This window comes from Aplysia californica, unplaced genomic scaffold (genome assembly GCF_000002075.1).
Source record: "Aplysia californica isolate F4 #8 unplaced genomic scaffold, AplCal3.0 scaffold00177, whole genome shotgun sequence".
NCBI classification, from domain to species: domain Eukaryota; kingdom Metazoa; phylum Mollusca; class Gastropoda; order Aplysiida; family Aplysiidae; genus Aplysia; species Aplysia californica.
In genome coordinates this window covers 986,869-1,011,312 of record NW_004797447.1, presented here as the reverse complement: position 1 = coordinate 1,011,312, position 24,444 = coordinate 986,869, and the positions used below count along the sequence as shown (strand labels likewise).

Here is a 24,444-nt window from a genome sequence, read left to right as displayed (position 1 = left end):
CGCGCGCGTGTGTGTGTGTGTGTGTGTGTGTGTGTGTGTGTGTGTGTGTGTGTGTGTGTGTGTATGTGTGTGTGTGTGTGTCTATGTGTGTGTGCTCGCGTGTGTGTGTCTTAGTGTGTGTGTAATTAGTGTCTTAGTGTGTGTAAGTGTCTGAGAGAGAGAGAGAGAGAGAGAGAGAGAGAGAGAGAGAGAGAGAGAGAGAGAGAGAGAGAGAGAGAGAGAGAGAGAGAGAGAGAGAGAGAGAGAGAGAGAGAGAGAGAGACGAACAAGCAGCGAGTAATATATAAAATAATATAATGAAAATAAAGACAACGAAAAAGTCGAAACGAATTATATTCGGAATTCAAGGAGCTTCACTCTGATGATCTGATCGTGGGTCAGAGGTCACTCTTGAAGTCTAACGCATGAGGCATGAGATGTTGTTTACAGTCATTGTCCTGAGTGACGCGCTATGGTGCTGATCTAGATCTAGTCAATAGAAGTTGGACTTTGGACCTTCGGCTGAAATGTACAGTGTTATTGCAATAGTTGTTGCGTCATGAACTGCTTTAGAATTATTACCCATGTCTCGCGAAAGTAGGATCAATAACGAAACCATGTTACAGTCGTCTGAGTCGTAGATTCTATATATATATATATATCGCCATTTCTTCTTTCATTGCTCAACTACTGACACTGCTCATATACTGTCTGTGTGTCGTTGGTCACAGCCTTGGTCTTGTGTTTGGACTCCTGGCACTTCTCCGGCAGTGGCTAGTTACACTCACACTGGCACTGGGGCTAGCCATCACTGACTGACTGGCACTTTTCTGCCATGTGAGATCATAGAAGCTATGATGTATGTTTTAGTTGAGATTGTAAAGGCCACCTCTATTCTCACCCGGAGTGAGAATAGTGAATAGTGCAGGCGAGTCTTGTGGCTATTCTCGCTCGGTGCGCGTTCACCAAATTTTGCGTTCACCCTAAACCACAGAATTCTGCACTGTGATAACAGAAAAATTGTAGAATTCTGTGCCTTGAACAAACGTTCCATTACAACTGTAGCCTACTAAAAGCGTACAATTTTGTCTGTGGGCAGTGGAGAGAGAGAGAAAGAGAGAGAGGAGTAGCGTGAGAATTTCCGGGCAAAACAAAATGGCGACCCGCGTAGTTCGGCTCGATTCGAAAAGTAAAATAGCGGCTGGATTGTACTTTACCGGACCACCCGTCTCGGCCCGTGATTACTACGCACGCCTAGCCTAACTACGCACTCATAGTACTCTGCGTGCGGACAAAAGGTAGTTCCGCGGGCGACTTCGCGCACGCACAGCGAAGTCAGCGGCAACTGGCAAGGCGAGGTGAGCGAGAGGTGGTGGTTGAGAGTGGGCAGGGGATTTAAGTTAACTTTGGTGGACCACCGTGTATCATACCAACAGTGGGGTGGGGGGTTCAGGGGGGCTTGCCCCCCTGGAAACTATAATAAAGAAAACACACATAAATGCAAAACAAAAACATGAGCGGACAGTCGTGTTTACATATCAATGGGGGGGGGTTTCAGGGGGGCTAGCCCCCCTGGCAACAATAATTTAAAGACACTCACACACACATATATAAACAATAGCATGATAAGTCGCGAGCAGGGCCGATGGGATTGCAATTATGCAAATGAGCTCTCGTGCGCATCTCTAGCCCTCCATTGTACTTTGGCGGACCAGGAGTAGTCCTAGGCCAAGCCAGCAGAGTTGCGAGCAAATAAGAATAGTGGACCACGTGATTAGATTGACCAATTAGCCTCAAGGTGTCAGGGTCATGGGTCAAAGGGCACAGTGGCACGGTCGTGATGACTGAAAAACCCGATAAGAGACGTCAGTCGATTGCTGGCAGTTGAAGAGTGAGGATGTAGAAAACTGAGTAGGAGAGTGAGTAGGGGAGCTCGGAAACGAAGAACAGCGGGCCACTAGGCACTAGGGGTGCCACAGCGAAAGTAGTTCCGACCGGTGGTCCGGTAAAGTACAATCTTACCAAAATAGCCGTAGCATCTTTGTAGACAACCAAATTAATTTACTTTTGTGTTTTAACATCATTTTTTAACTTTGTATTGGTCAATTTGATCGTCCACACCGATAGACAGTATTCAGAAAGAGACAGAGAGAGAGAGAAGAGGGGAGGAGTTGATCTTGCGAGAACTTCCGGGCGTGTGAGAATAGCCACTTTCGTCTTTAAAACCTAGCAAGTTTAAGTGGCTATTTCCCAGCATCATAACGGTCAATAAGATCGATAGCTATTCTCTGGTGTCCCGTAAGAGTAGACTATATAATTGCTCATGTCGCATCTCCACAGCTGTCGGCACGTTATAATGGCCCTACAAAAACACTCGGAGTCGGCATTTCTTCAGTATGTAATCCTGGCGGCGCTCTTTGAAATTGCCTTCCCATTCCTTTGGCAGCCATTGTGAAACTGATAATTTGCCTTGTAAACATGAGGATTACGGTGTTTTTAAAAAACTATTATTTTTGCCAGGGGGGCAACCCCCCCACTAACAATGGGGCGAGCCCCCTCAAATCCCCCACTATCAGGGGGCCAAGCCCCCCTGAAACCCCCCAGGCTAGTGCGCATTTAATATTTAAACACGGTGGGTCCACCAAAGTTCAATCCGGCCAATATAGGCTACATTTTCCAGTACAAACAAGGCTGAAAATATTACTGGCTAATGTGGTAGGGTTCACCTACTAACTTACCCTATGGCCACTTTTGTCTTTAGCAATCACTTCTGTTTCTATGTTAAACAAACGGGAAGGCAATTTCCAAAGAGCCCAGGCCAATTCACCATAGGTGGACACGCAACTACTACTATTCATCATGAAAGCTCCAGTGACGGAAGGAGAAATTTCTGTTTCAGAGGTGACAACACCAGAAGTGGCACATCTGGCACTGAACTCAGTTGCAACAGTAATAGCCTTAATAACGTGCCAACAGGGAAAATAGATTAGAAGGGAAGCTGTGGAGAAGCATTGACATACAACTAATATTTAAATGCCTATGTGACGCCGGAGAATAGCTATCGATCTATTGACCGGCGTGACGCCAGAGAATAGCCACTTTAACTAAAACTTAAAACTACCTAGTCTAGTAGCAGTGTCAACTACTTTGGTCAAGCCTGAACTGAAGACTGGTCAGAAAAATAAATAGCCTAAATAGATCTGGTTAAAATAGGTTACAAAAGCTGCTGCTGGAAGCTCTTCGGACTCAAATTCCAGTGCGCGTGCGCAATCACCAGTATGGTTGTGTACCGTAAGTGAGGTCTATACTTGATACTTGAGTCGGAATGGAATAGTCTCCCGTTGCTATTCGGACTTTTAACTACTGGTAGGCTATTGCACTGCGTTTCACAACTACAAAGGGATCAAAACATAAAATTCATTATATTCAGTCCTTATAAGACAGCCCCCCCCCCCCCCCCTCTCTCTCTCTCTCTCTCTCTCTCTCTCTCTCTCTCTCTCTCTCTCTCTCTCTCTCTCTCTCTCTCTATCTCTCTCTCTCTCTCTCCCTCCCTCCCTCCCTCCCTCTCTCTCTCTCTCTCTCTCTCTCTCTCTCTCTCTCTCTCTCTCTCTCCCTCTCTCCCTCCCTCCCTCCCTCTCTCTCTCTCTCTCCCTCTCCCTCCCTCCCTCCCTCCCCCCCTCTCTCTCTCTCTCTCTCTCTCTCTCTCTCTCTCTCTCTCTCCCTCCCTCCCCCCCTCCCCCCCAGGCGCTGCCAACCACCTTCACCTCTATATTCCCTCCCATACCGTTGTCCACTGCCCAGCCCTACTATATATTTTATCTTTTATTAAAGAAAAGACCTCAGTTCGCGCGCTGGGTCACCACGGTCGGGGCCCATTTGTTGTAAGTTCCTTGGCCAGATTGTAGAAACTGGGGAAGACCAAGGTCGAATTGCTTGTCTGCTTCAAACCCGATACACCTAGTGATTGCGCACGCACATTGGAGTTTGAGTCCAAATAGCTGCGGCCATAAACTTTTGTAATAAATTTACTCTTTTTGACCTTGGCCTGAGCGATACTTTTCATGTCATTTCCGTTCACCCTCTATCTCCCAGAACAACACAGGGTGTGTATCGTTTTTATCTCCCTCTACCATAGGCCACACCATCCAGACTCCAGTCCTCCAAATCCATGTTTTATTTTTTAAAAACAAGTTAAAATAGACATCATGATCATACTTCCTTTCTTTTTGAGAATTCGCAACTTTTAAAGGTGTATTTTGCAAATTGGTAATTCGATGTATCACTGACAATTTTAGATCTAGAGTGAGAGTCATTTTCCGCTCAAAATTCTTAATGAAAGTGAAGTGGCTATTCTCACCCTGGGTAAGAATAAAAATACAATCGACCTCTCACCCCGGGTGAGACTTGCCAGCGTTGGCTATTCTCACCCGGTGTGAAACTAGGCCTGTTTTTCCTAATTTCTGAATACTTTCTATTGGTGTGGATTATCAAATTGACAAAAACAAAGCACAAAATGAAGTAATTTGGTCGTCTGCAAAGATGTTCTATGGCTATTTCACCTTTCGAATTGAAGTTCTTGCTAGATCTTGGCTACTCCTCTCTCTCTCTCCCCCTCTCTCTCCCTAGCCTATTTCTTTCACCCCCCCCCCCCCCCCCCTCTCTCTCTCTCACTTCCTGCAGACAAAATTGCACGCTTTCAACACATTGAAAGAAAAACTGTTTTTGGAATTTTACCTGCATATGATGTAGTATGAAATCTAATTAACACACTCTGTTGCAAATTGTTAAAAGTTTTACTTTTCTTTTGTGTGCAACTTTGTTTGAATGCAACGAAAGTTTCCTGAAAGTTTCATGATGCAAATGGGATGAAGAATAGACCAAACAAGAGTAGGAAAACAACTACAACTGCACCAAATTGTCATTAATAAAAGTAAAATATCTTTTGTTGCAGGAGTTTGCCATTTTACTATTTTCATGTTCTAAATTTTCTCTTTGCTTTTTTAGATTCAGAAGTTGATGAAATTCTCTGTCAGTATACTACATTGTACCCAGATTTCATAATTTGACCGAGAAACAGCAATTTCTTTAGGTCAAGTTTAACTGTTAAGGTGTCTTGTGAAGTGCTTTAGCTTCTCAAACACATACTTTTTATGTTAATTAACTCCTCATAGACTGTTAACTGCTAGTTTTCAATTTTTATGGGCTTTACTGAAAATTTCTTGTTTCTATTTTCCCAGGTTTGTAGGCCAGTGAAAGTGAAAGTTGTACCTAAATTCCCGGTACTGGACTTTTTCTGTCCTGTGGCAATTGAATGCAGGAAAGATGTCTGAATACGAGAGTATACTGGAGCAAATTCGCCCGTTTGGGCCCTTCCAAGTCAGGATTTTTGTCCTCGTTTCTCTCTTTGAAACACCGTTAGCTTGGGCTATGCTGGTACCCATTTTCACCGCTTCGAATCCAGGGTCCTATTGCTCATATATGGATCCTGACAAAAATCAAAGCCTGGGAGCGTTCTCGTCATACAACTCATCCAGCAGCGTGGACACATGCTCGAAAAATGAAAGTGTGTGTGGAGAAGTTGTGTTCAAATCCACGTTCACATCGGTTGTGAGTGAGGTACGAACTGATTTTTTTTGGGTATTATATTAAATTTGTTATGGGTGACCTTGTTTGGACTATAGGTAGCCCAAATAAGAACTCCCCTTATTTGGACTATATTATATACAAGCCCAAGTATAAGGTAACCATCCCCGTGTAATCTTATTTGGGCTACACTCGCCAACACACCAAAGGTACCTCCCTTTGAACCTACAAGGCAAAGTTTGCAACTCTATGTCTGTAATCTTGATATAATTTCCCTTGTCTTACCCTCTTCTTAGCAAAACTGTCACTGTGTAGAATCTAGTCTAGACTCTAGACTTACTGGGTGCAGTGTAAGGAATTGGATGAAAGTTGTTTCAACCGATTACATAGAGAATCTTGAACTTGAAACCAATGAATCACAGGGATCTAGAATTATATAGGCTCTATTTGTTCAACAGAAATATCACATACTGGGATTCTTAGGACTGGTTAAAAAATGTTTTTTTTTACTTCAAAGTATATATATATATATATATCTTATAATTTCTAAACTGGTATAATGTTTAGCACAGAGACCAAAGTGAAGAAAAAAAATATAAAAACATTATTTTAATAACAGATTAAACTGAATGAGAAAGATGCAGAAGGTCAAGAAGAATTTTAGCCTAGCCTTGTGAATTCAGAATATGGCGAAGTGATTAAAACGAAGTCTCACCACATCACATCGATTTAAATCTCCCAAACCCTTCACTACCCATAATTTGACCCCAAACCCGTAAGTTACCATCTTTGTTCCAGTACTCTTTGGACCAAAACCAGAGACTGTAAATTTTTTTTTTCTAAAATATTAAATTAAATTAAATTATGATCTATAATACACTAGTTGTGGTATACTGTCTCGGAGCACAGATAAAACTATTAAACTGAACATCAAAGGTGTCTGTCGAACTCGGAAAGTGGAACTCTCTCTTTAATTCAAGAGATCAAATACGGTAGCAAAAAAGGGTTTTCCAAATAAGGTTTAAGGAGGTTGGTTTGCTTATTTGAGCTATATGTAGTCCAAATAACACTTCCTAAAAATTCCTTATTATATATACATTGCTCAAATACTTATGAACCATGTGTTCTTGTGCCAGAAATCTTGGGGTTGCAATGTCACTATGTCTTCAGATTCATCATCTTATAAAAATTGAAGTTCTGCTGAAAATCACCAAATGTGTCACGACGTGGTGGAATCAGGTGCTTGTCAGTTTTTGAGCATGTGGAGTTATTGGTCCAGTATCATCTTCAAGCTTGTTCATTTGCCTTGCTTTTGATGAAAACATTACCCATCTGTCTTAAGTAAAAATGGAGATATGCTTGCAACTGATCTTTTTTTAAGGAGATAAGGTCACCCAGTTTCAGAGATAAAATTAGCAAGAAAATAATGGCCGCCAAAGTTTGGTGACTTCAAGAGCTTGAGGGTCCTTGGAAATTGCAGTTTTACATTTCTTAATTTCTTGTGCCTTTGATCAACATTTTTCAGGAAAATCCACACATGATACACATATGTCACGATCCACTGGAATCAGGGACTCTCCATTTTTGGGCATGTGAAGTTATTGGTATCATCAGAAAGCAGATTTATTTGCCTTGCTTTCAGTGAAGCAACAGGGTATAAGCGGCGGATAAAAGTAAAAGTAAAGCTTCCAATGAAATAAATATCCTTTCATCTTGAATTGAACTCAAGATATATGCGATTGAAGGAAGTGAGGTCGTCTGGTTTCAGTGGTGAAATTAGCGAGGAAAGGGCCACCAAAGTTTGGTGACTCCAATAGCTAAAGAATATTAGAAAACTGAAAAATGACATATTTTGTGCCTTTAATCAATTTTTTCAGTAAAATTCACATGGAAATGTGTTTTTTTATATTGACATAAAAGAGGTTAAGAAAAAAAATAAAAATTCAATAAAAAATTCCAAAGTGGCAGAAAAATGCTTGTTTCTCAGGTTTCGTTATTTTGACAAGTGCCTGGTTTCACCAAATGCCTCACAAATGTATTTTTAAATGGACGTAAAAGGTCTTGCACAAGAAAAGAAAATCTGTTAAAAATTGACAAAGGCCCAAAGAATGCATATTTCTGTGATTTCATTATTTTGATGAGTGCCAGATTTCACCTCAATGCCTCAAAAATTATTTTTGAATAATGGATAATTTACTATGCTTATACTAAATTATAGTGTAGTATATAAGCTCTTCCCCTCTCTCTCTCTTTGTGTCACATTCTCTCTCTCTATGGGGAACTGTGTAAAGGTTCATGTTGAAAGTTTTTTTCTATCTGTTTTGTTAGATAGATAAAGCTTCTTGTAGAAAAATTAACTTTATAGAATTAAGACGTTTCTTTCTTCTTTTTTTTTGTCCAGATTATGCATACTGTTATCTTGTTTATGTTTAACTCAAGAGTTATACTCTTTCCTTTATTCGCAGTGGTCATTGATCTGCAACCAAAACTATGTTGGTGACCTGATCTCATCACTTCAGATGGCAGGAGTACTCGTAGGGGCAGTTTTGACCGGACAGTTGGCTGACTTTTTTGGCAGGAAGAAAGTACTATTTGGAGAATATTCCCTGCTTATAGTCTTCTGGTTTTCAACGGCGTTTGCTGGCAGCTGGCAAGTGTATGCTGCCCTCAGATTTTTTGTTGGTGGCCTTGTTGGAGGTAAATAGCACACTTGGGTTTCTTTCTCCTCCATGAGGATAGAGCTTTGTTACCTTAAATCTAATAACAAAAATCACCAGGCTCAGACAACAAACCTATTAAAATGATCTCAGCAATAGAAAGGGTGGGTATCGAAGAAATAACAACTTTGCTGAACGCCATACCATGCAGAAGAGGTACCTTAAGATCTTAAGAAGTCAGTCTTTATACTAAATTATAGTGATGATATAAAATACCTTCAACAACAGATTGTGAACAGCTTTGGACAGTCTCATCAGTCATCTTACTGAAGTCCTTCTGCGAGTACTAACGAAAAGAATGAGAAATCAGATACCTCCAGAAATTTCTGAAACACAGTGTTGATTTGTTGCGGATAAAGGTACCTGAAATGCCATTTTTACCCTAAAGATGCTCATGGAAAGATCAACTGAGGTCCAGAAAGACCTATATTTCTGCTTTGTCGACTACTCTAAAGCATTTGACAAAGCAAGACAAAGAACTATTTTACAGATTCTATCTGAAAATAACTTGAAAGGACCCAAAATACAGAGAAACCTTTATTGGGAAGAGCAGGCAACAATCAGGGTAGAGAATGAGCTCAGTGAAGATAGGCCAATCCGCAGGGGAGTACAACAAGGATGTGTCTCATTTCCTGATCTCTTTCAATATTAACAACTCACAGTATGCGAACAATAATCTTGATAGCTGATTTTGAGTCTTTGCTCCAATAGATTCTACATGAGTGACATAGAAAGGCAAAACGAAGGGCCTCTACTGAATGCCCAAAAAATGGATGGAATGCATGGTAATCTAAAAAAGTGTTGACATCCCAGGATGCAACACGAAATGTAATGTAAGAACGAAAGAATAAAACGGGTCAACAGCTTTATTAAATAGGCCTACTTTGGTCGCACAATTACACTAGATGTAAAAAGTGACAAAAAGATTTTTAAAAAGGATTGCAATATCTAAAGAAGCTTTCAGCAAGATGAAACCTGTCCTTTGAAACAGAAATATACCAGTGAACACAAAAATAAGAACCCTGAAAGCACTCGTATGGTCCTCCCTTTTGTCTCTGTAAGAGAGATGGATTCTATACAAGGACAGAGTTGGTGGTTGGTGGGTGCTCTGGTGTGGTTTGCTTCTTCTTTCCTATCAAACATCTATCCTCTTTATCTCCCCTCCTTCTTTTTTGTGTTTGTTACTCTCTTGTAACACCTCTAATCTTTTCCACTTCTATGACCTTATTGTGTTGCAAGTGCTGTAAAACTCTTACTAATTCTAAACAAAGATAGAGAAGACTGGAGTCTGCCATAATGTTGTATTTAAAGAGAATAGGCATACTCAGAACCTCATTGAAAGAGAGAAAACAAATTTAAATAGTGAAGTGCTCCAAATGGCAGGTTGTGAAAGATCTTATAATCAGAACCATCAGATGATAAAGACAAATGAGATTCTTTAGCCACATAAATAGATCAAATGGACTGGAGAAGCTGCTGCTGTGTGGAAAGATAGAGGGAGAGAAGAGGAAGACAAAGAACAGCACACTCAGAGATGGCCTAAACTAACTTTGCAACAAATAATACAATGAGAAAGACAGCTGATTAAGAGGACAGACAACAGGAAGGGGTAGGATACCAGTATTGATACCTGAAGATGAAGACCTGATACACAATGCATCACAGGGGACAAGAAGTTCAGAACCGGTGGACAGATTATTGCTCTGAACTGTACACCCACAAAACCACAGGAGGTCCAAGAGTGCTCAATGTCTCCCTATCACAAGACAAAGACAAAAGCAGCATCTTACCAGAAGAGAAAGTGGCTGCAATTTCATCACTGAAGAAAGGGAAATCAGCTGGAATAGACAACATCACAGCAGAACTAGTTCATGTAGGTGGAGACTCAGTGATAGACCTGCTATGGATGATCTGCAATAAGATCTGGCAGACAGGCGAATAGCCAACACCGTGGACTCAATTCTTGATCATCACCCTTCCCAAGAAAGGCAATCTTCAACAATGCCGAAACTATTGTACTATTATCTTGATTAGCCATCCTAGTAAAGAACTGCTTAAAGTCATTCTCAACAGACTGAAGCCACACCTAGAGAAAATCATAGCAGAAGAACAGGCAGGCTTCAGGACGGTGCAGCATAAATGAACGAATATTCAACCTGAGAACCATCATGGAAAAGTACTTCCAACACCAACAGGAGCTTCACCATGTATTTTTGGACTTCAAAAAAGCTTTTGACAGAGTATGACAGGAAGCTTTGTGGGCAACCATGAACTTATACAACATCAACGCCAACCTGATCGAAGTCATAGAAAAGCTATACAACAAAGCTACGAGAGCAGTGTTTTTCAACAACAATATTGGGGAATGGTAACGAACAACAGTGGGTGCACGCCATTGTTGTCTGCTCCCACCCACTCTTTTCAACCTTTTCTTGGAGAGAATCATGACAGTATTGACAGATGCACTTGAAAATCGCGAAAGAACAGTCGGTATTGGGGGAAGAACGATTAATAACTTACATTTTACAGGACGACATAGACGGCCTTGCCGGACAAGAGCAAGAACTAGTCAACTTGATAGACCATCTTGAAAAGACCTCCACAGCCTACAGCATGGAAATCAGTGCTGAGACTTAACTGATGTCTAACAACAACAAGAACATCACTTCAGCAGCAATGACCAAGTTGAAAACCATCTGGAACGACAGAAATATCACCGTCAGATCAAAGATCAGACTGATGCGTTCCCTGGTCATGTCAGTATTTTTGTATGCCTGTGAATCCTGGACCTTGAATGCAGACCTTGAAAGAAGGATCACTGCTGTGGAGATGAGATGCTTCCGAAAAATCCTTGGTATCTCGTACAAAGATCACATCGCAAATGATGAAATCAAACAAGGGATTAAAGACGAAATTGGATCATATGCTGGCTTTTCACTCAGGTCAGGAAACACAAACTGCATTGGTGTGGACACATCACCCATTCTTCCGGCCTTGCCAAGATGATCCTGCAAGGCAGCGTGCAGGGAAAAAGGAGCAGAGGCAAACCGAAGAAGAGTTGGGAGGACAACATCAAGGAATGGAGAAGCCTGGAACTCAAAGACACGCTCAGAAAAGCTGAAGACTGGAAAGAGTGGAGGAATCTAGTGGCCAAATCTTCAAAAGTACCTCGACAAACATCCAGTCCACGGGATAGGTAAAGGTGGACTCTCTTGTAACACCTAATCTTCGCCACTTATATGACCTTACTGTGTTGCTTGTGCCATTACTCTTACTAAACCTAAAAACAACACTGGTCAGAGCATGCCACTCACCTCTTTTGTGTAGTCATTTCCCCCATCATGTTCAAACAAACATGCACTCAAACATTAACATAATTCACACTCCATATGATCCATTGCAGTGGCACATTCTCTGTCTTTGATTGCACCCCACCACCTTGCACCCACCCTCTCATGTCTAGATTCAAGGATGTTCTAGTGCCTTATGTACACTTCAAGTAATATGAGATGATGTGTCTCAGTACTAGTAGTGTGTGTGTCACACAGTGACAGGGCCAGCCCTGTGGACTCATGTAAAACCGATGCTCTCAATGATGGTGGATGTGTTTTGTTTTACATCCTGTGCCCAGGGTGATCTGAGTTCGAGAAGTTTGTTGGGGAAAATTTAATTTGGCTTTATGGGATGAACTATTGGACATAGCTGTGTGGCTGTTTGAGAAAACAGTGCTGCAAATATAAAGAAAATATAGCAGTTCAGTCAAAGAATGGCATATTGTTTGAGCTATCCATGAATTCGAGTTTTGTATGTAAAAGTCAACTGTGTTTGACTGTATGTCTTTAAGATACTTTGATTGATATCATGTTTATACCCTGTTGGTAAACTAAAAAGTAAAGATAATTTGTTTTGTATCAGTAAGATACACCTTAAATTTGGAGCCGGCAAGGTACCAGTTGTTTTAAAGACTTTCATAGACAACTTTTTGTTGTATTTATATTTTGTCAAAACATTTTACTTGCAGGCTGTCTGGTGGTAAACTTTGTGCTGCCTCTAGAGTTTGTTACACCGAAATGGAGAACGTTCTGTGGCTGTGTTGGCTTTTGGGCTGTGGGGCTAATGACACTTGCTTTGTGGGCCTACTTCATCCGTGACTGGCGCACCCTCAACATTGCCATGTCTGCGACTAGCGTTATCCTGCTCCCGTTGTGGTGGTACGTTCTTTTGTCTTATTACTTCAGGCTTCCCCCAGTTGTTTTTGTTTGTTTTTGTTTGTTTTTGTTTTTGTTTTCTTTTTCAAGGGGGGGGGGGGGGGGGGTAGTCGGATACACAAATGACTCTGAACGCATATTTTGTTCTGTCATCTCACAATTTAAATGTGATCATGGTTGTAAGAGTCCCTAAGGTACCGAGTGGCCTGGAAAAATGTTCATCCATAATAACGCTGATAAAACCGCCATGAACAAATTAGCACCAAGAGGAAAATGCTCATAAACGTGGAATATTAATTCGGATTTATTTTGTTTACACAATAAAATTTGCCAACCACAAAGTTACGAAGTGCTCCAGATATCGTCCAATTCGGGTAAGACACATTTTGACACTCGGAGTGAATTGACGGTCATGCTTTAACACTGCTTGAGGGAAATCTCTTTAGTACCTTCCATGATAGCTTCTCGCAAGTCCTGAATACTTTCAAAGGATTTTCCACATGCTTGCAGCTTTGTCCTTCAAGTATCCCCAAAGGTGGAAGTCCAGTGGACTTAGTTTGGACTGTTACTGTTACGGGTCAAATTGTGCTCAGTCCCATGCCTGACTCCTGGCACCAAAATGGTTGCTGATCCCGTGCTCAACAGATTTGGAGACATGAAGTGCAGCTCCATCTTCATAAACGGCTTGTTCCGTCTCCCTTCAGGTCCAACAAATTGCCACAGGCTTCTCCAAAACTTTGATAGGATGATGAGGTATCGGTCAGAGTTCTCTGTGACCAGATGCTGATGTTCATTTTCACTGAGAAAGAAGAGGCCCGATGATGCCCTGATGACTTATCACTGACCACACTTCTGATTATGAGGCCTTTACTTGTAAACCTAGTCAGGCTTTGCTGATTCTGGATAAACATAGTTTTTGCTGTTCACATAGCCGATGGAGTAAAAATGAGCCTCATCAGAGAACAAGAACCTTCGGATAAAAGTTTCATCCTGATCAGCTTGTCGGAGAATCAAGGACACATGTCCACTCTGGCATCCGTGTTTGCTTCAGCGAGTTGTTGGTGAACTTGGATTTTGTACGGCTTTAGCACCAAATCATTTTTCAATATTTGTCTCAAAGATTCTCTTAGCATCTCAAACTTCAGACTGCGACTCCGTATTGATGTCTTTGGTACTTTAATCACAGAATCGGGGACCCCCCAAACCTTTCCAAGGGCGAGTTGCTTCACAAGCCACGCAAAAATGTGTTGTGTGTGGACCCAAACCTGTCAAACTTGCAGCACACTTCAAAATAAAACTTTTGCTTATAAGTTCATGTTTGCAGGGTCCCCACAGGGTCGGGAAATCGGGAAAAAGTCGGGAATTTTGAGATGGGTCGGGAGGTCGGGAAAAAGTCGGGAATTTTGAGATGGGTCGGGAGGTCGGGAAAAAGTCGGGAATTTTGTGATGGGACGGTAAGTCGGGAAAGTATAGGGCCTGTGTAATGTGCAGCTATCTAGACTGTATGGTTGATGAGGCCTAAAGAGGAAACGTAATTGAAACATCCGCTGTGACGGAAGTATGTGTGACACCGAGGCTCGATCGCGAAGAATCAAGATCTGCTTTCGTTACCGCCCAGAAATTTTCCGGTAATAGTCTGATAGATAACGCAACATTTGTAACATGCAGGTTGTGCATTATGAACGCTGTGTCGCCTTGAAAATAAATCAATATTAAAAATTGCCCTCTGCTGTCGCTTGTGGGAAAAAAAAAAGAAAAAGAAGTTATACAAGCGTCTTGACAGGTTCGCCCTCGTGACCGGTCAATGAACCTGTGAGTACCGGCGGTCTGAGCGCTGTGAAGTATAGGACTCATTTAAAAGATACACTCGTGGAAGGGGATTTGGGGGGGGGGGGGGGGGGCTGAAGGCAACGCTAGAGGACAAAAACTGAACTTGGAAAGCAAATTTTTAGCATTTTGATGACTACTTTAGAGCTCTCTGCAAAGCGCGCGTTGGTGCAGGCCTTGTGTGGAATCAGGATCCGTCATGCCTTGTTATTGAACTAAAGTGTTCGCGTTTCATTGGATGGGGTGATTGTAATTTATATCTATATTTGGCTTACCCTATATTTTATTAGCTTTCTGTTCAAGATTGGCAGATTTTCAGTGTCACTGCATCTTGCGCGCCCCCTCCCCCCCCCACCCCAATTCTTACACCTCTCACACTGAATAGGTGTACTTGAGCCATTCTAGTCATTACTCTACTTTGAGTTGCAGTAACGGTTTTCGTCTTCACGTTTATTATTTGAATCGTGACACACAGACTGGTTATTGACAGTCGATCTTCTAGTTCTAGGTCTTTTTTCAGGCTCAAAACAGGATTCATTTTTTTAAAATATAGGGCCTATAGTTTGTTATGTTGGCTAATATGATGATGGGAAAATATAAATAAGTAAGAACAGACTGAAATACCAAAGTCTCTCAAGATCCCAAAACACTGACATGTTGTTAACTGGATATAATGTACCTACATGTGTGTGTGTGTGTATTCACAAACATATACATGTATTATATTAGATATAAATGGAGCACACGCTTTCATTGTTATGTAACGCGTTCCTGGAAAATGGATGAGGCCCCTCCCTTGGAAAATTGAGAAGCTGGGTTGGCAGTCACCCAGTATTATAGTCATCTATTGTTTGAAGACTATACTACAAAATGTACATTTGCATTTATGTATAGACATTTTGACTTTTTATCTTTGATAGGTTGGCTTTTTGGGGGATTGTTCTTGACGCGCAGCGGCCTGATTTTTCCCTCGAATTGGGGTCATGAAAAAAATTTGGGGGTCTTGAAAAAATTTTCCAGGATTTGGTGGGGACCCTGTGTTTGTTATAGATATCTATCGTGTATGCCAGATAATAAATGCATGATGAGTTAATTTGAGAGATTTTGTTTGGTAGTCAACTGTTTTCTCATGATCTTGTCTTTGTATAACAACAGTGAAAATGAAACAACCTACTCTATGCATGGGCTAGTTTCTGTTCAGTTGGGTGTCAAGAGAATTCTCAGCATTTCTTCAAGCAACCTTTTTTTTTCTGGTCAGGTGATAATTATCTTAGTGACTGCCATGACTACTTCCTTGTTGAGCTTGTTGATTTTTCTGAAATAGCCCATTAATATGTTTTGTAATAAAGCGTTTTGGCACACCATGCATGCAAAAAAAAAAATATTATAGTCGCCTATTAAGAGTGGTAATAACTCTTCACTGATGGAGTGTCACTCAAAGTAGTGTAAGTCATAGGCTGCTACTTCTTTTTTTTTCAAACTGAACTTGTGTCATTGCCTCCTGTTTAGTTTTACTACCAGACTCTTGGCTATGTTTAATTTGCTTATTTGAATCTGTCTTAGGTTTATTAGTGAGAGTCCTCGCTGGCTTTTGAGTCGTGGACATATTGTGGAGGCAAGCAAAATCATCAAGGAAGCAGCTGTGTTCAATAAACGACCTGTCCCAGATTTGAGTTCTCTGGAGAGTTATGTCAAGGTAAGAGCGTACACTGACTGTTAGTTCCTTTCTTTTTTGTGGACCTAACAGGGCTGTATGTAGAAAAGTAATGTACTGATGAGTTCTGAATGTTTTTTCTTGTTTTGTTTTAGAGTTTCAGATCAAATATTTGCTTTTTAAAATTTTGTGACTTGATCTGGATCTTGTTTGAGATCAGTTATACACTGTAGTGAGCTTATTTATGCTAATGCTTTATAAAATATATTTTCTCTTTATTTTCTTTTGTATCCTGTATGATGCCTCTGTTGTAAATAGGGTCTGTTGTACTGTAGGGGATACTCTCTACTGGATATTTTCAAGCATTCAAAAACTTTGTAGTAGGAGCAATGTTTTAAGTTTGTCAAATGATTTTTAAAATTTTATTTTTGCAGATGAGATGTTGACATGTAATTTAGGCACAGGTACTGAAATCCCGTTTCATCCTTGTGATGCTCTTGATTTAGTTTCCAATGGTAATGAAACTGCTTTTCTGTAAAGAAGTCCAGTTAAGTGACCAAAAGGAAATGAAAAAATATTTTGCTTTTAATTTAAAAGAGTATAATGAACTATATTGAGCTGTTTTGTTATTTTTTTCTCACAGAGGGAAAAGATTAAGAAAGCTACGCGTCGGCAATACTCGTACTGGCACTTGTGTACTTCACTGTCTCTGGGGAAAGGAACTGCTGTTTGTATGTTTGGGTGGTAAGTTTGTTTCTCTGTTGTGATGTTGTTCAAACATTTAGGTTTGTTATCAATTTTTTTCTGGTCTTGAAGACATCATTTTTAAAACAATAAATACAGAAGTCTGTTGTGGTGATAGAATCTCTGGCTTTGCCTTGTTCAGTTTTTGTTGTTCTTGTGTTTTTAATTGTAGTGTGAGCTTCAGTGATATCATATTCCTCTGGAAGGTCCCTATACTTTTTCTATTCCTTTGTCATTTCTGTTGCCTTGCTTTTTTCTTTTAATTTAAATACCTGTCCTTCCCCTCGACACACAGAAAGTACATTTTCAGCAAAGTAATAGAGGAATTTCTGTCAGTTTGTTCTAATGAATTCCTTGTTTCGATTGTGCACATGCCATCTGACCTAGTGTAGAGCATAGTACAGTGTGCTAATCTACTCTTACGTCTTGTCTGTGAGACTTTTCAAGCAATCTTACAATGTTGAATAGAAAGCACAATGTGGGCCACGTGCAGCTTGCCACTCAAACTGCAGTTACTGAAAGAGGTATATGGGGAAACAGAAAACTCATTCCTAAAGTAAAATTTGCTGCAATCATGGCATTCTCAACTCTATGCTTTCGATGATCATTACTATTTGAGCAATCAATCTTAATTGAAAACAGTCAAATCAAAGAAAATCTGGTTGTCCCACAGATATTAGTTAAAGCAGATTCCACTGTATCTGACTGTCTCTCATTGTCATATTTTCGTCTTGCTTTCTCTGCTTGTCTGAAACAATTTTTATCTGAGAATTAAACAAAAGTTTAAAGTTCAAGTGGAAAAAGTTGTAATCAGTTTTTACTTTTGCATCAGTTTTGGGCATCAATTACCACATTATATATATTTATTTGTTTCACTTCAGGTTTGTAGCCAGTTCTGTGTATTATGGATTGAACTTCAACACACGGAATCTGGCTGGTGATCGTTATCTGAATGTATTCATCTCGGGCATCGTGGAAATCCCTGCCCTGCTTTTTGTACTTTACACCAACAATAAATTGGGCCGCCGGAGGACCACATTTCTACTCATGCTGACCGCTAGTTTGACCTGCCTGTCTGTTCTTGTCATAGATCTGACTGGTGAGATGTTCTTTACCTTTGGTCTCCATAAAGGCACAAAATTGCATTTTGTGTATTTAGCCTGTATCTTGGTCAGTTAATTCACTAGTTAAGTTTTGGGTTTTGAACATATATATGTAGAATTACATGAAGTAGATCACAAAACATATTTCTGAATAAGTACCTGTAAACTCTTCTTGATTTTTTTTTCTTTAGCTTGGGGTGATCAAAGGAAGCCAGCTTGATGTTTTTGTTTTAATCTAAGATTTCATCAGACCTAGGCAGAATCATTGAAGCAACTTTTAAAGACTGGTGGTGGAATGAGTAGGTCAGGGTTGTTGGTTGATAAGTACAATGTTATGCAGGAAAAGATTGCTGAAGAGGAGTGGGTTTTTGAGGCCATTGTATGAATTGTAGATTAATGAGTTGTGTTCATTTTAATTTGATACCTGTTTTCATCTCCTTTTTCTTAAATGGGCTATTATGTTCCGAAACTTTAAAGAAAAAAACAAGTTTTACAGGTGTTGCATAACAATGAATAATATCAGAGTTTTTTTTCTTGTAAACAGAGTATTTGATGTTTCAGTGGTTTTCTTCATTACATTTATAAATAACTTCTACCTGTCTCTTCAGGCAACTTTGATAAACTCTCTGCACTGACCATCACCATGGCCATGATCAGCAAATCTTTTATAGCTGGAGGATGGGCAGCAGTGCAGGTCTTCTCCGCAGAGACATTCCCAACTGTTGTAAGGTAAGACAAGAACAAACATTTAGTAAAATCCTAATGAGTGAAAGTGTGTGTTGTTTGTGTGCTTGGGGGGGGGGGGGGGGGGGGGGGGGGGGTATGGAAATTTAGTTTTCTAATTGTTCCACCAGAAACAAAGTAGAGAAATTTGAAAGTGCTGCACTTGATCTTCGCACAGGTTATAATTGAGGGGAGGGAAAAACTTGCCCAAAGACACTGGAACATGTTGAATTTTGGTGGTTATGCAGGTGAAGCTTACTCTCTTCTGTGAGTTCAGCAAATAGTTACAGTTCAGAAAACTGTATGAAATATGCTTACTACAAGGAGACTGTAGAAGATACATGGCACAGCTGATTCTTATCTAAAGTCTTTATTATAATGTGTTGTTAGGCCAAAGAAACTGAGTCTGTTACCTGTTTCCGACATTCGATAAGCATTGTATTCTTTACTTGAATTAGAAAGACTGCTTTTTACTTGTTATTTTTCCTTTTTATGTTTTAATCACAAGAAAATTTAACCCTACAGAATTGTGTTTGTCTTAGAAAAGTAAATACAAGTGCGCGAAACCTATTTAAATATCAATGTAAATGCATGTAATGAGAATGTTGGCTACTGTATCCACAGAAATATTGGTGTCGGAGCGTGCTCTATGTCAGCCAGAATAGGAGGAATTGTTGCTTCTCAATTTGTTTTCTTGGTAAGTCTGTGCAGTGTTCTGTCCTGGTAAAAGCTGTGCATGGTTTGTGATGCCTTTAGCATTTGTTTTGTGAAGCTCCAACCCCCCCATGCTATTTTGCATTAAATTGAATTTGAGTACTCACTTGACTTCAGAATTTAAGCTGCTAATGAATATTGAAGTGACTTGTGCTATGTTCTTTTGTAGGTATGGGAGATCAGTGTAGTTCCTTAGTGTTATGTGGGCTGGGAATATTAGATGAATTGCTTATGTTTCTTCCCCTGTGTGGTTATTTTGACTGCTCAGTGTAAGACTCCATCATTCATCACTTTCTGTCTTTAGGCCATTCCCAAAGGGGGGATATTAGCATGTTCGTATGCACCATAGAATTGTAAATGGGCTGACTTATCAATGTCATGCTCATACTGTGCCGAAACAACATAGGGGGAAACTGCTGCCTTTTTTTCCTCTTCCTTACTATCGTCTTTTTTCCTCTACTTCTTTTTTATGTTTGTCACTCTCCTGTGAACTGCTATTTCTGGGTGCCTTGATAGTCGAAGCAGACTTTGTGCTGTTGAGGCTAGAGAGGTGAGCAGAGAAAGCCTGATTCGCCGTATGGACTTGTCTGTTGACATCGACCCCTTGGTGCTCATATGATTCTGAACTGGTTTATGGTTTGTCATGTGGTAGCGTGTACTCCTAGTACAGTCAAACCTGTATAAAAAACGACCACCCATTGTCAAGGAGAAAAGTGGCCGTACAACACAGGTGGCCGTCTCAGGCAGGACTGATCAAAATTAAGAAAGTAAACCATTTCTTTTTCTGAGGTCCAAACTGGGGCTGATGTCAGAGTTAGGACTGCCGTAAGGCGAATCCAAAAGTTTTGTTGTTGTTTTCTTTTGGAAAGGGGAGGGATGTTGGAAAGGGTTTTTCTGTTGTTGTTGTTGTTGTTGTTCTTGTTGTTTCTTTGCTGGCTGTTGTTGGGTTTTTTTGGGGTTAGCTTTTTTGTTGCTGATATTTTGTGCCAGAATAAAATAAAGAATGTGAGACGATGAAGACCGAATGTCATGGTATAACAAACACTGGGTTGCCACCACTCGGAGAATGAGCGACGCTTCTGTCGCAAATTCACGTTAACATCCTTTGTTTTTTTTGTTGCAGATTAAGTAAACAAAACAGTGTCCAGTCACTTCGCGTATGATTTGTGTATGAGTTGTGGGAGGGGCTTATAGGTTATGAAGGATCACATGCTTCCCTCACCAGCAGTCGAAAATTTATTGTTAGCCTACCCATTGGTCAACTTGGATAAACATTCATTGGAGGGACAAACAATAAGGACAGTTGAATGGATTATGACAGCCCGTCCACAATGTCAGAGGCCGATTAAGAATTTATGACAAAGCGTCGGGCGAGTCGAGACCACACCTGGTCGCCTCGGGCAGGTAAATTTGACCGTGGGTTGATAAAATAAGGTGGCTGCGGCTGCATTGGACTGGTGACCGTTTTACACAGTTAAATTATACAGAAAAAATGCAAGGGAGGAAATGGAAAGTGGTCGTTTGTACAGGTGGCCATCATGGCAGGTTTGACTGTATTTTAGTTTGCAATCCCCTGAATTTGTACCAGCTTGAGAACAACCTTGGTCCTATCCATGATGTATGTGACATGCCCATGGGGCAAGATTTGAACCTTGTCTTGTGGTTAGGGTGCACCACTCCTTTTCTCTCTCTCTCTTCTTTCTGTCTTGTTTTTTTTTTTCTACTCTAAACTTTGCTTATGTGCTTCTCTTTCTTCAAACTCAAACCACAGTATGTAAATATCTCTTGAATTTGGGCAGATAAATTGTTAATGTGTAATTTTCCTGTTGACAGGGAGAGAGTTCGAAGGCCATTCCCTTCACCATATTTGGCGTGCTGACTCTTCTGTGCAGTTTGTCCATGCTTTTGCTTGAGGAGACGGTTGGAGTTCCATTACAAGACAGAATACATGTGGAGGAAGTCATTGTGACTGCATCTCCTCAGTCTGAGGCCCTTGTCACTTCCAACGGTTGCATTTCTAAAGAAAAGGAAGAGAACTGTACCTCTGTGCAAGAGACTGAGAAAGCATTAGTGATGCAAAATGGGCATCATGGTGTTGCGGTTGACATGAGCGTATAGATGTAGAATGTGTGTTCATCAATGGTGGAAGTTTCTAGTATCGGGAGTACATTTTTATTTTTGCACTCCTTAGAGAGAGGACAAGATTTTTTACATTCCTGCTAAAGTGTGTGAGTGTAGCTTACAGTTATGGACGTACAAATTGTGCATTTTAAGATACTGTTTTTTATTTGAACGATGCACTTATCAGGGAAAGTGTTGTTTGACAAAATGACAGAGGAGCAAGAAAAATATTCCACCTCAGACAGGATGACTGATTTGAATGAGCTGGGGGAGGAATAGAATACCCAGGAAGGACTGAATGGAGACATAGAGCTGTTGTTTCAGGTTATGCTGCCCGGTCGGACAGTCTTGGCTCAATTTCCATGACAACATTTTCTATTCTTTGAAATAGATTTTCAGTAACTGTATGAGATTTCTTTAACTTCTGTCCTCTAGTCACTGCCTAGATTTATGTGCTCTCATTATTTATTGAATAAAGTCTGGCATGCACATAGCGAAATTGGCGGAATGCTGAAATCTTTTCATCATGTGCAAATTTCTCTATGTACGTGTGGTAGACTAAGTTTGTTTTTCTTGAACCTCAGAGTGTTTATACTGGTGTCTCTGATGTGATGGTTTGACTCTTCACAATTGCTCACATAGGACATGAGTTCGATTGCTAAGTAGGGAAACTTGTTTTATTGATTATCTCCTTCTTTCTGTTGGAATGCTGTATCCCAGTCAGCTTTCAGGCAGGTTTCAGGCAGCCTGTCTACATGACCTAAACCATGTTGATGTAGATGTAAAACATTTACAATCAGTGTGTTGGTTACTTTTATAGTTGATGTGTTGAGTCAGCCTAACTTTGTTGAACTTTTCTCTCAAAAGATCTGGGTGTGTGTAAGTTTGTTCTTGTGCTTTGTAAAGTTTGCTTCAGAAGGCTGTTCAAAGAAAAGACCTACTCTCTGATTGTATCTGTCATTCTTGTAGTCCCAAGTGAATTTTTATTTTTGAAAGCGTTGGCCAACTATCTCAGTTTGAAAGTACAGCTACTGTTATGCGGAATCACTATTATTTATTGAGGATATTATTATCAAAAGTGCCGCCTCTTTCTCGTCTTCATCAGCTGTGTTCCTTCAAATGTCTTTTTGACTCTTTATTTTTAAAAAATAATTTATTTTTTAATAACAAGATTTTCAGTAGCAATCTGTACTGTTCCCTGAATCAAGATTTGTTTTTTTAGCAACAGGGGTCATTCCTGATTGTGTATTATTTTACTTTTTTGAAAAATACATGACAAAGCTACTGTCCGTGCATATAGATCTTCTCTTGGCTTGTTTTTACCTAACATCTTTTAGTGATTGCTTTCAGCACTTTATGTTTTTTTAAATGATTATGTTCGAAATAAATATGGCAAAAAACTAAAAGTATAAATTTTGAAGACACTGCTGTCTCACCTTATATTAATAATAACTTTATTGGTTTTTCAGCTTTTTATGTGTTTAAATTATAATTTATTGTTATCACACACGACTTAGTATTCAATATTACATGGCTGTCTACAATTTTATTTTGTCATCAAGTTTTATAGAAGGTCAAGATTACTTTGATATTTTAACAGTATAAACTACCCTCTTTAATACTTCTCTTGAAAGGTAAAGGTCCCATCTGCAATTTGAGTCCCCTTCATTCTCTCATATAGATGAAAGACTCATTTTTTCATATATTTTTGAGTAACATCAGCTACTGAAAGGGAAAGTTTTCCTGTCCAGTCATGGCATGATGTTAACAATATTTCAGCAAACTTTTCAAAAGCTGTAATTTTTAACTGAATAAGTAAAAAAACTGCCTGGCTTTGTGTGACAAATTGCGTATTTTGGCAGGGTATAAATAGGTAGGTATTGTTCATCGGGCTGCAGGATGTATTATTGTATTGGTTGCAGGATGAGGGACGACTGCCAGGAGCTTGATAGATTTCAAACACGATGACATTCATACCATTGTATTATTATGTTTTTGAAGGAATAGAATCTCTATACACTGCCCATGATTTTGCATTTCATGCCAAGAATAGAATTTGTTAATGATCAGCAAATACCCTGAAAAATTCCTTGACGGTAGACTCTTTTCCCTCTTATCTCTTGTGGATTTTCACAAAATTAGCCGTGCTGAAGTGGATGCTAGAGTGTTATTCCTACGATGTAGTAAAGTTTCGTTAAAAGAACATTTTGGGACTGTTACTGCCATCTGCCTTTTCATTTTTTAGTCAACTGTTCATGTCTGACAAAAAAAAGTTAAAAAGTTGATGTTATATTTGCTGGAGTGAAGCGGCAGTTGTTACCTGTTTTGTAAGCCGTGTTCTATTGTTCAGATTTATTTTAAAAAGAGAATTATTACATGTGAGGCATTGGGGTGAAATTAGGTGCTTGTCAAAATAATGAAATCGAAGAAAACAGCTTCTTTCATCCTGCTTGGCAATTCTTATCAAATTTTTATTTTTTGGCTTAACCCTTTTTATATCCATGAGAAAACACATTACTGTATCGATCTTTCTGAAAAACGTTGATGAAAGGCACTAAAAAATGTAAATTTACAATTTCCAAGGGCTCTCAAGCTTTGGAAGTAACCAAATTTTGGCAGCCATTTTATCGCTAACATTACCTCTCCCTGAAACCAGGTGACCCCGACCTCCTTCAATCCGAAATATCTCGACTCCTATTGAAGATAGCTTGGGAGTTTTTTTCATTGATTGCAAGACAAATAAACAAGTTTTAAGATGATACCCATAACTCAAAATGTCTAAAAATTGACAAACGCCTGATTCAATGGCATCGTGACACAAATATGTTCGTCTGTTGTGATCAAAATGATCTAGATTTTTGCATATCAACTTGGCTTTTTATGTAAACTTATTTTTAAATCAGTATTGACGTTCCGTATTTGTTGCCGTGGCTTGTTGAATATATGCATGCAGTGACTTGTTAAATATACAAATGGAGTTTAATTTTTTAAATGTTTTCTTTTTGTTTGTCTAGTTTTTTTAATCGGTTTTTTTTTTTTTTTTGGGGGGGGGGGGGGGGGGTTTTTTTTCC

At 39.8% G+C, this 24,444-nt stretch overlaps 1 protein-coding gene across 2 annotated transcripts; it reads left to right on the top strand.

Annotated features, from left to right (window-relative positions):
• Positions 1 to 407: 407 nt before the first annotated feature.
• Positions 408 to 23,634, top strand: LOC101858268 (organic cation transporter protein). Of its 2 annotated transcripts, none has more exons than XM_005098267.3 (10): positions 408 to 508; positions 5,217 to 5,595; positions 8,028 to 8,259; positions 12,301 to 12,490; positions 15,878 to 16,010; positions 16,612 to 16,712; positions 17,594 to 17,811; positions 18,424 to 18,544; positions 19,163 to 19,235; positions 21,086 to 23,634. In XM_005098267.3, exons 2-10 carry the CDS (start codon positions 5,302 to 5,304, stop codon positions 21,368 to 21,370), a joined length of 1,647 nt encoding a protein of 548 aa, XP_005098324.1. In that variant the 5' UTR covers positions 408 to 508; positions 5,217 to 5,301; the 3' UTR covers positions 21,371 to 23,634. The 2 variants fall into 2 exon arrangements, with proteins under 2 accessions (XP_005098324.1, XP_035825639.1); XM_035969746.1 differs by lacking the exon at positions 408 to 508 and adding an exon at positions 670 to 816.
• Positions 23,635 to 24,444: the final 810 nt, after the last annotated feature.